This window comes from Neodiprion fabricii, chromosome 5, assembly GCF_021155785.1.
Source record: "Neodiprion fabricii isolate iyNeoFabr1 chromosome 5, iyNeoFabr1.1, whole genome shotgun sequence".
NCBI lineage: Eukaryota > Metazoa > Arthropoda > Insecta > Hymenoptera > Diprionidae > Neodiprion > Neodiprion fabricii.
This window is the reverse complement of record NC_060243.1, coordinates 1,772,052-1,786,179: the sequence shown is the minus strand read 5'-3', so window position 1 is coordinate 1,786,179 and position 14,128 is coordinate 1,772,052. Positions and strand designations below refer to the sequence as shown.

Genomic DNA, 14,128 nt, shown 5'->3' with positions numbered 1-14,128 from the left:
TTGCCCAGCAATAATATCACCCTGGGTTGGGTAATATAAGGTACAGGCAGCTAGTTAGTTTACTCAAAATTACTTTTTAGGCAACAACGAAACATCATTTCTCATGCCTGGCTTTTGGATTATAGAACGTAATTTCGCGTAAAGCGTGCAGGGATTTTTGGTTTAAAAATCTCTGGCCTTTGCTACAATAGAACCGATTTCCCGATGTCGGTATACCTTTGACTGATCTCTTGATATTTTTTTTTTCTCTCTTACCTTTCATTCATTGTACCAGTCTTTGTTTTCACTGTGTTGACAGTGATTTGGGGTTATAAAACTGCTTCGACGAGCAACGAGCCTGCCTCGAAGAAGAGAAAAAAAGGGGGCGCGTAAAACAGAGAAAAGGAATGTCGTTTCTCTTCACGCGCTCTCCAGTATAGCCACATCTCATACCCCGTGTCGTGGCGACCCTTCGTCGTCTGGAGGAGGAAAAAAAAACCGAGGAAATAAAATAATAAAAAAAAAAAAAAAAGGGAAAGGTGCGTTATGATATATTTGTAATCATGTTACTGAGAACGTGCCACTCCGTTACAACTGTTTCGGTATAACAAACTGCCGCTGGTGAGAAGGGCCCTTTCTCCTGCTAAAGAGAGGGGGAGAGAGAGGGAGAGAGAGAGAGAGAGCGAGGGAGGGAGGGGAGCGAGTCTTTCGATCGTTGAAGTACGCGTGAAACATTCGATGTTTGAAAATCGAAAGTTTACGCTATTTGAATTCTTGCATTTGACAGGTTAACAAGTGAGTACCTATTGAGATAGATAAATTTCGATTCTATGTATCAAATCATAATTAAAACCTTTATTTATTACTTGTAGAGTTTGTTTTTATATTTTTTACATTGATAAATAAGTTTGAAGTTTTTGGTCGATTGCTACTATGGGGGCATATTCGGAAGAAAAAGGAAAACGTTTTCACCAAGACGTGATAGATTTTATCGTTATTAAAGTTATCAGGGGCAATTTAACGAGAGTACGGTGAGAGATTACGTTTGGGGTTTGATACAAGAAAGTCCTGACGAAAATAAAAGAAGTAGGAAAAATATTCATTTTTAAACTTTGTTTATCAATTCTTTTACAGTTATAGTTTATTATTAATTATTATTTTTGAATAACATTGATTTAAATGAAAAACTGAAGTCTGTTTAGTTGTTACTTACATTAAATGTTTGAGAAAGTAGGTAATCTTACTTAAAATCCGAAACATCGTTCTGGTTTCTACAAACACAAACTTTAAACGATGAAGCTATTTTTCAATTTGATACATACGCAGTAAGTAATAAAAATGTCACGTCTAGAATCCATACTCAAAATTCGTGTTGACCAGTGTTTTCACTCGGAGCATTAATTTTGTATCGGTATTTAACATAGCCTACGATATATTCCCGACCGGAGTGAAAGATTCACGGTGGATTCTGGCGAACTAGAAGATTGCGGGTTGGGGGGTTGGGGGGTGCGAAGGGCCCGCGGTGATACCCCGCCGGAGAGAGAAGCCACCGCAACATCGGTTCATCTCCGCATCGCGGATTCCGGAGTATCCCGCACGTCGCCCCGCCTTGTCCCCCGTCGAAAATTCACATTCCCGCATTACTGTCACGCGAGTAATTACGCATATCTTGGGTGGCAGTTCGCTGGTGTCGTCGTCGAGGAGTAAGAGAGGAGGAACGAGAGCGAAAGCTGAGGTTGGTTGGTTCGGCTGGTTTCCTCAGGCCCTTGGCGTGTACGTATAAGCGACGTTCGTTCGTTCGTATGGCAAATCGCTTCCACGAGAAGGACCGGGGCTAATAAAAGCCCACAATTACCTTGCGACTTGCCTTACGTTACGTTACGGCTGCTGCGCTCCCTGGCAGCTCAGAGGGAGGGGGGAGGAGACCATTTATCTTGATGGCGTCTCATGCCCGATATAATTCACCTCGGCAACAACACATTGTTGCGTAATGAGGTGTAAAACATTCCGAGATATCTGACTATCGCGGTAGGTAGGTAGGTACCTACCGAACCTTCAGACCCTGCCTGACTATCCGGCCCTTCCTCCTACTCACAGAATCTCCTTCAACGAATTCCAGACCAAGAATTATAAGAGTCGAGAAAGGATGATCGTCCGTTCACCCATTGGTACCTTGAAATATCCCGAAATCCACCCGAAGTTTGTCGAAACTCGGATTATCTAACTGATTAACGATCTCTCCTCGAGGAATTCGTCTAGGCTACATGGAAGGAGACCGGAAACGGTTTTGTCGAAAATTGGGAAACAATGTCATCCAGTTTTTCGGTCGATCCAGATTAACCCTAATTGGTCACACTTCGATAGAATCGCATAACGGTTACACAGAGTGAAATTCACCTCAGCTCTAGAAAAGTGATATCTTGTTTAAAAAATGAGTTCTGAGAATCTAGAAAAAAAAATTATCTAGGTATCGTTTAAGGATCGCAGAAAAAGCTCTCTCTGAGTTTTCCTGAACAATCTCTTCAACGAATCATTTTCTCACATATTGTGAAGAATTTTTAATTCCGATCAATCGACTAATAGAGGATCGCACTGTGCTTGCGTAATCGTTAACACGGATGGTTGTATTCCTCTCTCAATCTCTGTCTCTCCTTCCATGGACGAATTGGCTATTCAGGGGAGAAGAATTTCGGCGACAAAATCTTGGTTATATTAAACCATTAATCGACCTTCCCGCATATATTAACCCCTTTTATCCCCGTACGTATGGAAGATAATATTTTGGGTATGTCTGCGAGGGTATAGGAAGAGATGGGGAGACAGCTGGGGAACACCGAGTCTGGAACGGGATCTCACGCCGCAACAATGCGGCATAAAGTAATTAACCTTGCAAGTATTTGAAATATGCCAAGAAACACGCTGACCATATTAATCTTGTCGGACGGGACAGGCATGCCGTTGTAGGTCCAGCTATGCTGCTGAGCCGACCCCCGTTATTCCAGATTTTCAAAGAGACCTTCCGAATTCGCACGGGCAACGTTTTATCGTCTCTTCGACGATTTGTTTCGCGAAATTAGCTGGAACGGGAAATCGGACGATGAGACGGGGCCTGAAATTCCGCTTTTTCGCACCTCTTCCCATTTCGCTCGGTGATTTGTTTACCCGTGTATACAAGAATTTTTCGCATATCGGGCACACAACGCGGCAACCCCGCGTATAGAATTGAAAAGCAATCGAACAAATAAAACGTCAATATACAACGGGAAGAAAATGCAGCCGATGTCGAGCTACTTTTATATTCACCCCTAATCAAGTCGATCGGGTGTATTGATATGGAGTGGAGGAAAAAATAGGGGATGACTTCTACCCTCATAACTATCCATCGTTTGTTCAATACTTTCATTTCCTGCGTGCGTGCGTGCCTGCGTGCATGAGTGCACGGGAAATAGCTGCACGAGGTGAGTGTTTCCACACTTAGGTTAGAACTCACGATTTGGAAAATTGTCGATATTGTAATTTTGTCCATTTCCGTGTAAACGATTCGTCAACGTTTGCATTGGGGACATTTACAGGAATTTAAGTTAATTTTTTTCTCACGCGGTAAAAGTTGAACGAATTTTTAGCGCTTTTAGGTATGCATTTTCCACATTTTTTTTGGAGTATATTTGCCTCGTTGGATCGTGATTTAAATGTATCCGAGTGATGCACAGAGTGCAATTTTAACAGAGTTTAAAAAGGTGAAAATTTATTGCGCGTAAGTTTTCTCACTTAATATTTGTAGCACAGTATACAGATCTTTCTGGCTGAATCTATTTGCAAATTCCCACAAACTGTCATGAGATTTTTTTCAATAGCTTCAGTTTGAAAGAAAATACATCATTTTTTAAACGTAAACTTTACGGTGTCTCAAAAAATTGAAAGTCGATTTTTTTGCCATAAATGCTCCCTTAAACTCCCTTCGTTGTAGGTACAGTATATGACAGATTCAGTTTTACGGTTTGAGGATTTATTGTTTTTCGATTTATCAATCGCCGCAACCGATGCAGATGCATTTAGGACCCCGGTAGTAAAGATTTCTAAAAAATCTCGAGGAGTATTTTTTCCATAGAGCTTGTGTTGGTAATAATTTATCAGGAAAGTAATATTTTTCGGAGGGACTTTTGGTACCTACATCGTAGGGTTCTATAACAGCTCGGGGCATATGTGAATGGGTATATCCCACCACCGGCTGTAACGGGGTTCATGTATTTATTCATCGCCTGGGTATCCCTTTCCAGACATTTTCCACTTCCACTCCCGAATATCGTGGTCGGAAAAACTTGAATCATAATACTCTCGATGAAAGACTACTAACACGTCTCGAAGTCGTTGTGAGCTATTCTATAAAAGTTAAAATAAACTGCAATTATTTCTCATGATTGAAAATAACAGAATGGATTATTGAGTGCTGGTGAAAGCAGCGGGCTTTTCCGATTTCGAATTGAAGCGCTCAGCTCTCGTCCCTCCATTCCCTTCTCTCATCCCTTTTTCTCCCTCTCTCTCTCTCTCTCTCTCTCTCTCGCTCTCTCTCTTTCTCTTTACCTCTCTATCCTTCTCCTCCATCCCTAGTTCTCTATTATTCCGCAGCCATATTTACTCATCGGATTCAATTTCGATTCACTTACGCGATGATTTACGGGACGAAGAAGGCGTTGTTGTACCTGGTTTTCCCAGTGATTGAAATTTATTGGAGACGGTCGCTTCGGTCCTAAAAGGAAACCTGCAGCTCGCCCTCTCGCACGAGATATGACGCCGTACCATCTCACTCTCTCGATATCGTGTCTTACCTTCGAAAATTCTTGTACCTATGCATATGCGTTACATTATTCAAAATGTATCGTTAGCCTGTATTAAGATGAGTGTAGGTATGTGAAATTTGGATTTATCCTCTTCGCGTATATAACTTGAATATAAGACGAACCTGTTTTATTTATTTATTTATTTTTTTTTGCATTTTCCTCAGACTCATCGGAGCCGAATTAAAGCTGTTACGGTATCTCACAGAGCTCGCGTAAATCATAATACGGACTACAATGCATGGTACATTAGCTGACCCCCATAAGGAAAAAAGCATCAATTTTCAACGAACGACGAACGGAACATATTATGACCCTCGGCTTTATTGGCTGGTATTGAATTTTTATCCTTTTTCTGTGCAAATACGAATCGCGTAGAGAGGCGAGTTTGAAAATGTGCAAGCCCCGTGAATACGGGGAAAAGGATACGGACGAAGAGCTCGAGTATTTCTTACGGCAGTTGAAACGCAGTTTGGAAAATAACGAAAAATCGAGGAATGATAGCCCGGGGGGATCGGGGGGTGGGGGTGAAGAAAAGTAGACGAAATTAAACCGTTATACAGGGTGAAAAGTAGGTAAGTCTGATTCGTGAGTCTCGCGTTGGAAAATTTAAAGCAGCTTAGCCCACCTGTTATTTATCGTTATATCTTTGTCGGTTTATTCCGTCGTATATTTCCTCGGGAAAAGCCTCCGAAACGCGTGTTTCTCTATTCAGGGTGAGGCTATATAGCCGTCACAATTCAGAGACGGGGAGCTCGCGCTAACGTTGCGACGACACGTTGCAACATCACCATAACATAAAGGCAGCGCTCGCACTTTTACCAGTAACCCCCTGACTTTCAGCCACCTTATCCTTTACCTTCCAACGATGCGATATTCTCATGGAAAAATCAAGAGGTTCGGCGCTACTCGTATCTTAGTCAGGCGGAAGCCCAAGGTTATCGCAGTGTATATATGTTGTTTGTTTTTATTCTCAGGCTTTTTTTTTGTGCAGGAATTATACACGCAATAACCATTCCGCGGATTCTAAAAGCCAGGAATTAATCTGCCGTGGTAGAAAGTTTCCGAGGTAATCGAATATATAACGGCGCGGGCGATTTGGTTTGCAATTTATTATAACACCCGGGAGGCTTTTGGAAAATGAGGTACCTATACACGGGGTGAAAAACAGCAACGTGACGGCGACGACGGTGGCGGACCCACTCGGGAGTATAAGCGTCGAGACGCGCCTCGACGCCCGTCGTCATGAAATTCCAATTTCGTGAAAATGGTAATTAATGCATTCATATTTTCGGTAGCTGAATCGAGGCCCCTGCATGCCGAGAAGCTGCGTTACGCTCACTTCGAACCCTCGAAAAAGACCCGGGCGAGTACCTACCGTTAATTATTCGAAATTTTCACGAATAAGGACGATGAGCGGCTGTTTCGAAAGTTAAGAAACTGCTGCGCTTTACCGACTCGAAGACGTACGTACATCGAGGGGTGGGGGGAGATTTTGGATAACTTTTCGACCAGCGATCTTCCGGCCTTTGAATTTTTATTCAACTCCGTCCGAACCGAAACTCCACCTCCCCATTATTCAACGGACATAAAGCAGCTCTCGCGAACCGCAACGAGATAACTCACGTCAATGATACTCATTTGGCAAAACAAAGCCCATGAAATATTCATACGTTGAACAAGGTACGTCAGTGTCTGTGTGTCCTCCTGTTTCGCCCTCTTTTACCCGTCGCGGTGGTGGTTATTGGACTCACGGGCCACGGAGATGGTCCTCGTGGTCCTCGTGGTCCTCGCGGTGCTGGTAGTCGGGGGATGGAATGGAATGGGATGGGATGGAATGGGTTGGGGGATGTTTTCAAGCGCCGAGGGACGCATGTGTGAATTCGCCCGCAATCTTACGCTAAGTGGAAAACCTGTCCAGCCTTTCACAGCGGCAGCTCTCACCGTCGTCGGTTCGGAATTCAAACGGCATAATTTTTATATCCTTTAGGTAACACCGCCACATGTGACCACTCTGATTTCTATAATGACGGATTGAAAAAGAACTGCGACCTGTTTAAAAGACGTTTGTGATATCGCCTCGTCATTTTGTTACAAGCACAACTTGACTCACTCTCTTGCGGTGTAAGAATATCGCGGCAACCGATAGAGTCACACATTACAGCCGACTGCTGACTCTCCATAAAGCACAGGGATTTCTATACGCCCTGACTTCTATCGTCGTAAATCAAACGTGAGCATATATCAGCCTCCGGGCGATATATCAGCGGCGTACCGCTCGTCTCCTTAACCCTCTAACCCCCATGCACCCTCTATCCTCTACCTATAGATGACACGCTCAGCCGATAGCCGATTCTGCTTCGCAGATTCTCCTCCTCCTCATCCTCCTCTTCGACAGTTCAAATTGCTTCCCACGATCCACACCAAACTATGTGTTTGAATTTGTTCGGGATTTGGAAGTAGAAGTGTAGCTTGGTATAAGGTAAGTGTACCAGTTGTCGACATGTTTAGATTCAATCTTCGACCCCTAGAGGGTTAGAAACTAGAAATTTATTTTTTGGTCATTTTAGAACCAAGGATCAAACGGATACAACCAAGAAAGGTCAATAATTGGGACAGGGTCGATAACTGGTACTCTTACCTTTGGTGGAAATTGCAAAAAGAATTCGCCAACTCTCGTACTCGTGATTGTTCAATGTCGTCAAAAAGTACATGCATTATCGATTACTTTCAAAGTTTGGCGATCCGTGAAATGTCACGAAACCCTACGAGGTCCAGTGACATCTTTCCAGTCCAAGATGATCAAGCATTAGATGTGCGAAAGTGGATTCACGGCATATCCAAACATCGATATCGATCTGTGGTAACGTGAAACACGCCAGCCGATCAGTTGTTGGGTGTTTATTTCATATTTCTCGACAGGATTTAGGAGCGAGTCGCCGTTGACGTAGATGCTTTATTAGTAAGCCCGACGTGCGGTCGCGTATGTATGCGGGGGATGCAATTGGGAAAGGACTTGGGGGACCCACGTCAACGGAACAACGCGTCCTGAACCATTCACTGGGGAAGAGATTGTGTAACCACTAGTTGTTAGACGTAGCGGTGGCTTTTCGTAGCAGATATGCCGCGGTCCGTAGCAACGGGGAACTGAAGTTTTAATTTCCACAACTGGTCACAGTCCAAGCTTCGAAGTCCTCGATTCGCCTCCGGTTCTTTCCGCCATGTAGACGGATAAGAACACTTGCGAAACGAACCGCCATGATCTTGGCGGGGAATCGATACTCCGGCACTTTGCATTTGCCTGGTAAATCCTAGTCCATTGATCCATCCATCCATTCATCCGTAGCATGGAACTTTTCTATTCGAACTTGTACATCGCGCGATAAAGCGACTGTTTTCAAGAGAGACGTAAGCGCGAAGAGTATATCATTCGCCGGTGGAACATTTTTTAACGGAATCATTTTGCGGCAAAGTGGTGGCGAGCGAGTGAGTGAGTGATTTGCGATCCGGATTTAGCCTCCACAGGCGGAAAGCCGGTTATCAAAAATCCGGATCTCTCCTTTCCAATCCACCCTTCCGATCGGCCGATCTCAATTACACCGGAATAAAAGTGTCCACCCCGAGTTGAGTTATGCCTTCCAAGCCACATATCCGTGAACCCTGAATCCATCCTCGACTTTTTCGGGGCACACGTGGGAACGACACCAGGATTCACTATCAACCCGTCGGTTCACCACCGCGTCGCGTATTTCATTCTCTCCTAACCTGTCCGCCAATTTTCAACAACTCTGCAATCATCGAGTCATACCAATATCCGAGATTGTGTGAAATCCTCGCCCGAATCGCGCCTGGATCGTTGCTGCTGGGAATCGTAGAACGGTGATTCCAAAAAGCCACTCAGACAAATTAGTCAAGGCATGGTATGTAAGCTCGGTGGTTGTTTCGCAGTTCTTACCCGTGTTACGGGGGCGCGGGTGCCCCCGTCCTCGTCCTCGTCGTCGTCGGCAATATTTATGCCCGGTTTTTTTTCATCCTCCTTTACCGCCGGAGCAGAATGGAAACAATATGTCACGGCTAGGGGAAAGTTCTTGTAGGCGGTCGGGCTGCGCTTGGCTGGCCTGGGCTGGTTATACCTCACCTTGCGCGTTAATATCATCTGCGATACGACCGACCTACGAGAGAACGAGAGAGAGAGGGAGAGAGAGAGGGAGAGTCGAATTTGCAGCTATGGGGGCCACGGAATGGAGTCATGATTTCAAATGAGAACCATGTTTTGTCCTCTCCTCCGTTTAACGAATCTCTAACACAAATCCTCCGCTGTTGCAATCACTCAAAAATGATATGCAAAAAAAAAAAAAAGAAGATGGTGCATCGAATGATGTTAGGCAGAATAATTATATTATATTATTATTCGCACTTACAGCGTCGGTGGTTCCTCGGGACTCGGCGGTAAGATGGATGACGTTGCGGATGTCGGTCGTCTCGTCGTCGCCGGGGATCTGCCCCGGTCGTCCACCTGCGGAACAAAAATACAAAAAGACATGTTAAATTACAGGCCTTAGGAAATGACGGCGGGATATGAATTTTAGTATTATTTTTTTCCTTTTTCTCCAATTCATATCAAATGGAACGTAAATTACGTGTACATACGTATGTATTCGTTAATTTATTTTTCACAAATTATTTATATTACCCGAGGTGAATTACGTGAAAAAACCACGAGAGATAAAGAGAGAGAGAGAGAGAGAGAAAGAACGGGAAGGGGCAGGATTCGGCGAAGTAGCTCCCCTCCAGTAGAATCCGAACGAAAGGATTAAATACTTATTTTAAAAATGATTTATAATAATCAGAGGTGAATTATTGCCGAAAGTTTTCACTGCCGAGAATTTTACGAATACAGGGGCGGGTTTATGGCGAGACCTTCAAGCCTATACCGAGTACTTATATATAAGTGAAATAATGGAAATAACAGGAAATTTTAAGCAACAATATACGAATATGAATGTAATATCGTACAGGGCGAAAACCACGATAGTCGGAATTACATGTCCACTCGATTTCAAAATTTCTACTCGTGTGCGTCGTTCAAGCCTTCGTCATGGGGGAAAATGAGGAAGTCGGTTGAGCACCGCGTTAACATCAATCCCATAACGCTATTCTGCATACTATATGGTTACAGATCTCCCAGCCCAAAGTTTGAAATTACTTGCCGCACTAAAAGTTGGATAACGGACTAAAAAATTAAGTTAATCAAATTTCTCAAACGGAATTTTAAAAAGGACAAATATACCTTCGTTTTGCATATTTGAAAAGTTTTGTAAGATTTTTTCTATCCCCAGTATTGCATTTTTAGTGAAAAAGAAAAAAAAATAATGTTTTACAAAAAAGGCGTAATTAAATAGCTATTGGGTTTCAGAGGAAATGTCAAGAGCGTAAAAAGATGCATAGGTTCACACTGGGGTAGCTGTAAATGTTTCAGAATTTTTTTAAACATCATTTTAACAATTTTCCGGCGAGAGAAGACAAAATACCAAGAAAACATGTAATACTGAGGCAAAAAAAAAAAAAAATCGTACCGAACTTTCTAAAAAACTGTAGGCTTAGATATCCTCTTGAAGTTTACTTTCGGTTAAGAAATAGTCGAAAAACAACCATGTTCATATTTGTCCTTTTTAAAACCCTGCTTGGGAAATTTGATTATCTTTATTTTTCATTCCGTTGTCCAACTTTTATCGCGGCAAATAATTTCGATCGGTGTACCCAAACTTTTAGCCGACAGTGTACCTACGTGTAAAGCAAAGCGGGCCTAGTACGTCATATAAATTTTATTACCGTTTCATAAATCCGCATAACTCTAACAAAAAACAATTTGTTCCTTGGTCACAGGGGGATGATAAATCGAAGACACACTTGAAGCGTTTTAAACTCACCGAATATCGTTGATTTTCTTTTTCTCCCGTCGCGTCGGCTCAGTGTTCGGTAATCGGAAGCTCAAATTGACCTTTGGCCCGAATCTCACCCCCTCACATTGTTCCAACCCCTACGTCTCGCCCCCGACGGAACGTAAACGTCACCGACTCCATCCAGCGAAGGAGCGCGTGATTTACATTCCTCCGTCTCGACGGTGGAAAAATTCCGTCGCGATAACTCCCTTTGTTCCTTACTCCCTCTGCGGTCGGGCGAGCGCAGGGTGACGGTGTTCCGCAACCGATTCCAGCCGGGGCACGTTTCCTCCCCCTTCGTTTTTCAACCCCCCGCCCCCGAGCACCGCGTCTCCGACTAGTTTTCAGTTTATATTAAATTTTTTTTCTTGATTAAAGGCAACCGACGCCATGCACGATCGCGTTCTCCGCGAATTCTCCACGTGGAGGGTGGAGGTACCTCTACCTTTGTACAATAACCCCTCCACCTACCCCCATACATGTAATAACGGATAAACCTGACCGTATAATACTCGCCGCAGGAAAGAGAATGCAAATTCTTTTGCAAGTTTAGATACCGGTAGAGATTATAACTCAACAGGTTTGCAGAGGCAATTCGATTCCGAATAATTGACGTGATCAAGGAGCGAAAGATTCGGTTTTTTTGGAAAGCTCTGTAGATCGAAATCGGAACTTTAATGATTGTCGATTTTTTAGTTTCGTGGGAGTATCGCTATCGATCGCTGCCGATTACGATTCCGCTGATAGATTCTACGAGTAAATCTTTACTTTGATCGATAAAAAAGAAAATCTTCGAACAAATCCGTGTCGTTACACTTCTCGAAGATAAACCGAACGCAGCCCCGTTGACGGATGAAAAAAAGAGGGAGGAGAAAGAAAATTTAACATCCTCAAGGAATTCCTATACATATAGACAGTTTGCGTATCAGCAAAGTTGCTTGATTGCGAGTAGCGTATTCGCTTTGTGAAATGTAATTAAAAGCGTAAATAATCTGAGCTGAATAAACTGGGCAGGGGTTGGTACGGTATGGGTCGGATCAAAGAACGACTCGACGTTGGATGTGCGGAGAAAACGGCGGATCGGTACGTAGGCACGTAAAACTACCCGCACAGGACGAAACACCCCCTCCTACCTTTCTGTATCCTCCGGCAGGACGCGTCTCGACGTTGGCGAACCCTCGATAAATATTTCTGCTAAGTGACCGGGGTCCCGGTCCTGGAGTCCAGGCTCAAAGAGTCGAAAGGTGGAATAAAGTGCCCTTCCTCTCTTTCATTTCGAGGGGCAAAAGGAAGACCGAAAAGGAGATCCTCTCGGTTTGTATTTGATGCAGGGTTTGCTGCTGCTTGCTGCGAGGACGGGTAAACAGACGCGATTTACCCGCGAGTCATGATCGTCGCGAGGTTTGAGGAGGAAAACTGTTGCAGGTTCCCACCATCCCCATCCCCATCCCCATCCCTCTTGGGAAAATTTGAAAATTTCTTAATCTCGTTTCCATTGCGGGGTGATTTTCCCGCTGCAATTGCGGACGATATTTCTCAACCGATAGCTCGCGGTGCCAATTAAGAGGGACGACGCTTGTGGGTATCCGAGTAGAACTAAAGGGCGGCGGGTGCCGATGATGTATGTGGTGGAAAATACTGGGGGCAATCTGTCACGCCATCGACGCCTTCCAGTCGTCCTAACCCTCCACCCTTATGCCCTCGAGATCACAGCTAAGAAATCTCGACGGCGAGAAACCCGAATTAGTGAAACGTACACTGTAAAAAGAGAAGAAAAAAAAAAAAAAAAACACAATTTCGGTGTAAACTACATCTATGTAGAATATTTGACATCAATCTAACACTATCCGGATAAGTTCAAGTTCTGAATTGACCGCGAAAATTGTTGTATAATAGTTCACACAGTTTTATATCACGAATCACGTGCGGAAGGATTTAGATCGAGAAAATAAAATCTGATCGCTGATCCGAATAGTTTTTTTTTTTTTTTTTTTTTTTTTTTTTTGAACAACGGTTTTTTTTTTCCTTTCTAACGTATTTTTGTGGGCAGACTGTGGAAATTGAAACTTATTCAATAATACCTCGGGGTTGTGATTCGCCTTGTCGAGGTATAACGCAAGGGCGCGAGAGAGAGAGAGAGAGAGAGAACGGCTGGGGTGTTATTTCGGTATCGGCGAAAAAACATAATAAAATTTAACGGTCCGTCAGAGCTGCTCGCGTTCAACCACCGACTTTTGCAGGCAAACCCCGCTTTCGCAGCTTCCAGCCAATAAATATCGAGAACAGACGGCAACAAATCTCAAGATAAACACGCGTTTGGGTTGGGATTTTTTTTTTACGCTTGCCTTTCTTTTTCTCTCTCTTTTTTTTATTTTCTTTTTTATTTATTTATTTTTTTTTTTTTTTGGCAGCTTCCACTCATCCTCTCAGCCCTTCGACCCTTAACTCCGCGGAAAAAGGGTTCTACCCGTTACGCGCACATTCCACGCATGAATTATGTCTCGTATATAGGTATACGTATACACATATGCATGTACACACGCGAAGGGATCCAGCACCCCCCTCCCCCCCCCCCCCCCCTTCAGCCTTCTCAACTTGTGGGCGGTATTTAATTTTATTAAAACTCGACCCCCCACAGAAGCGGCAAAAGCAAAAAGATAGAAAATAAAGTGGAAAAAAAAAGAAGTAAAACGAATACCAAATACAAAAATTAAATACGAAACACAGAATCCGTCCGGCTTTTTCTACGCAACGCGCCAGTCCCTTTACTTTGTCCCATTTACGGACAAAGGTTGAAGCAATTTGTGGAAATATTTTTACCGGCGACACGAGAATGTTTTTTTTTTCTTTTAATTTATTTCATTCCGCTTCACTCCCACCCCTTGGATTAGAAAATCGTCGGCAGAAATCGCGGAATGGTTTGCGGTTTGCTGATCGTGAATACCGAACTGGGGAACTTGAATGTGAGAGTGAGAGGTGGTGTGTATCCCAATAACCGTTAGGCGTCTTCATCTTACTCGCACAAACGTCATCTCCGGGATTAAACTCGAGTGGCTGCAATGCCGGCGATAGTAAGAGTATATATAAAGGGCCGTAAGCCGCCTCAGCCTTCAGCCTTCCGACCGACATCCCCATTATCTTAACAAATCTAATCTCGCGGTGGGTGTTTATAAATGTCTTGTTTTCCGCGGGAATAGCGAGAGAGTATTTCTCTATTCTCTCGGGCGAGAAATCTTCCACCCCTTCTCACTATCTCTCTTTCTCTCTCTCTCTTTCTCTCTTTCTCTCTCTTTCTCTGCTTCTCTCTCTTTATTTCACTGCCTCCTCGTGGTCTTCCCACTCTTTCTCTCTCCTCACTATTCTCACCCGCGA

The 14,128-nt window shown here is 43.7% G+C and overlaps 1 protein-coding gene and 1 long non-coding RNA gene across 2 annotated transcripts in view; one reads left to right on the top strand and one right to left on the bottom strand.

The window, feature by feature from the left end:
• LOC124183082 (AT-rich interactive domain-containing protein 1A-like) overlaps nt 1-14,128 on the bottom strand; it is a 268,981-nt gene that overhangs the window by 31,966 nt on the left and 222,887 nt on the right. The window contains exon 6 of the mRNA XM_046571097.1: nt 9,236-9,330. Within this exon, the coding sequence (XP_046427053.1) occupies nt 9,236-9,330 (95 nt within the window). The remainder of the gene's footprint in view (nt 1-9,235; nt 9,331-14,128) is intronic.
• Nucleotides 1-14,128, top strand: part of LOC124183092 — a 118,514-nt gene that overhangs the window by 41,525 nt on the left and 62,861 nt on the right. The window lies entirely within an intron of this gene.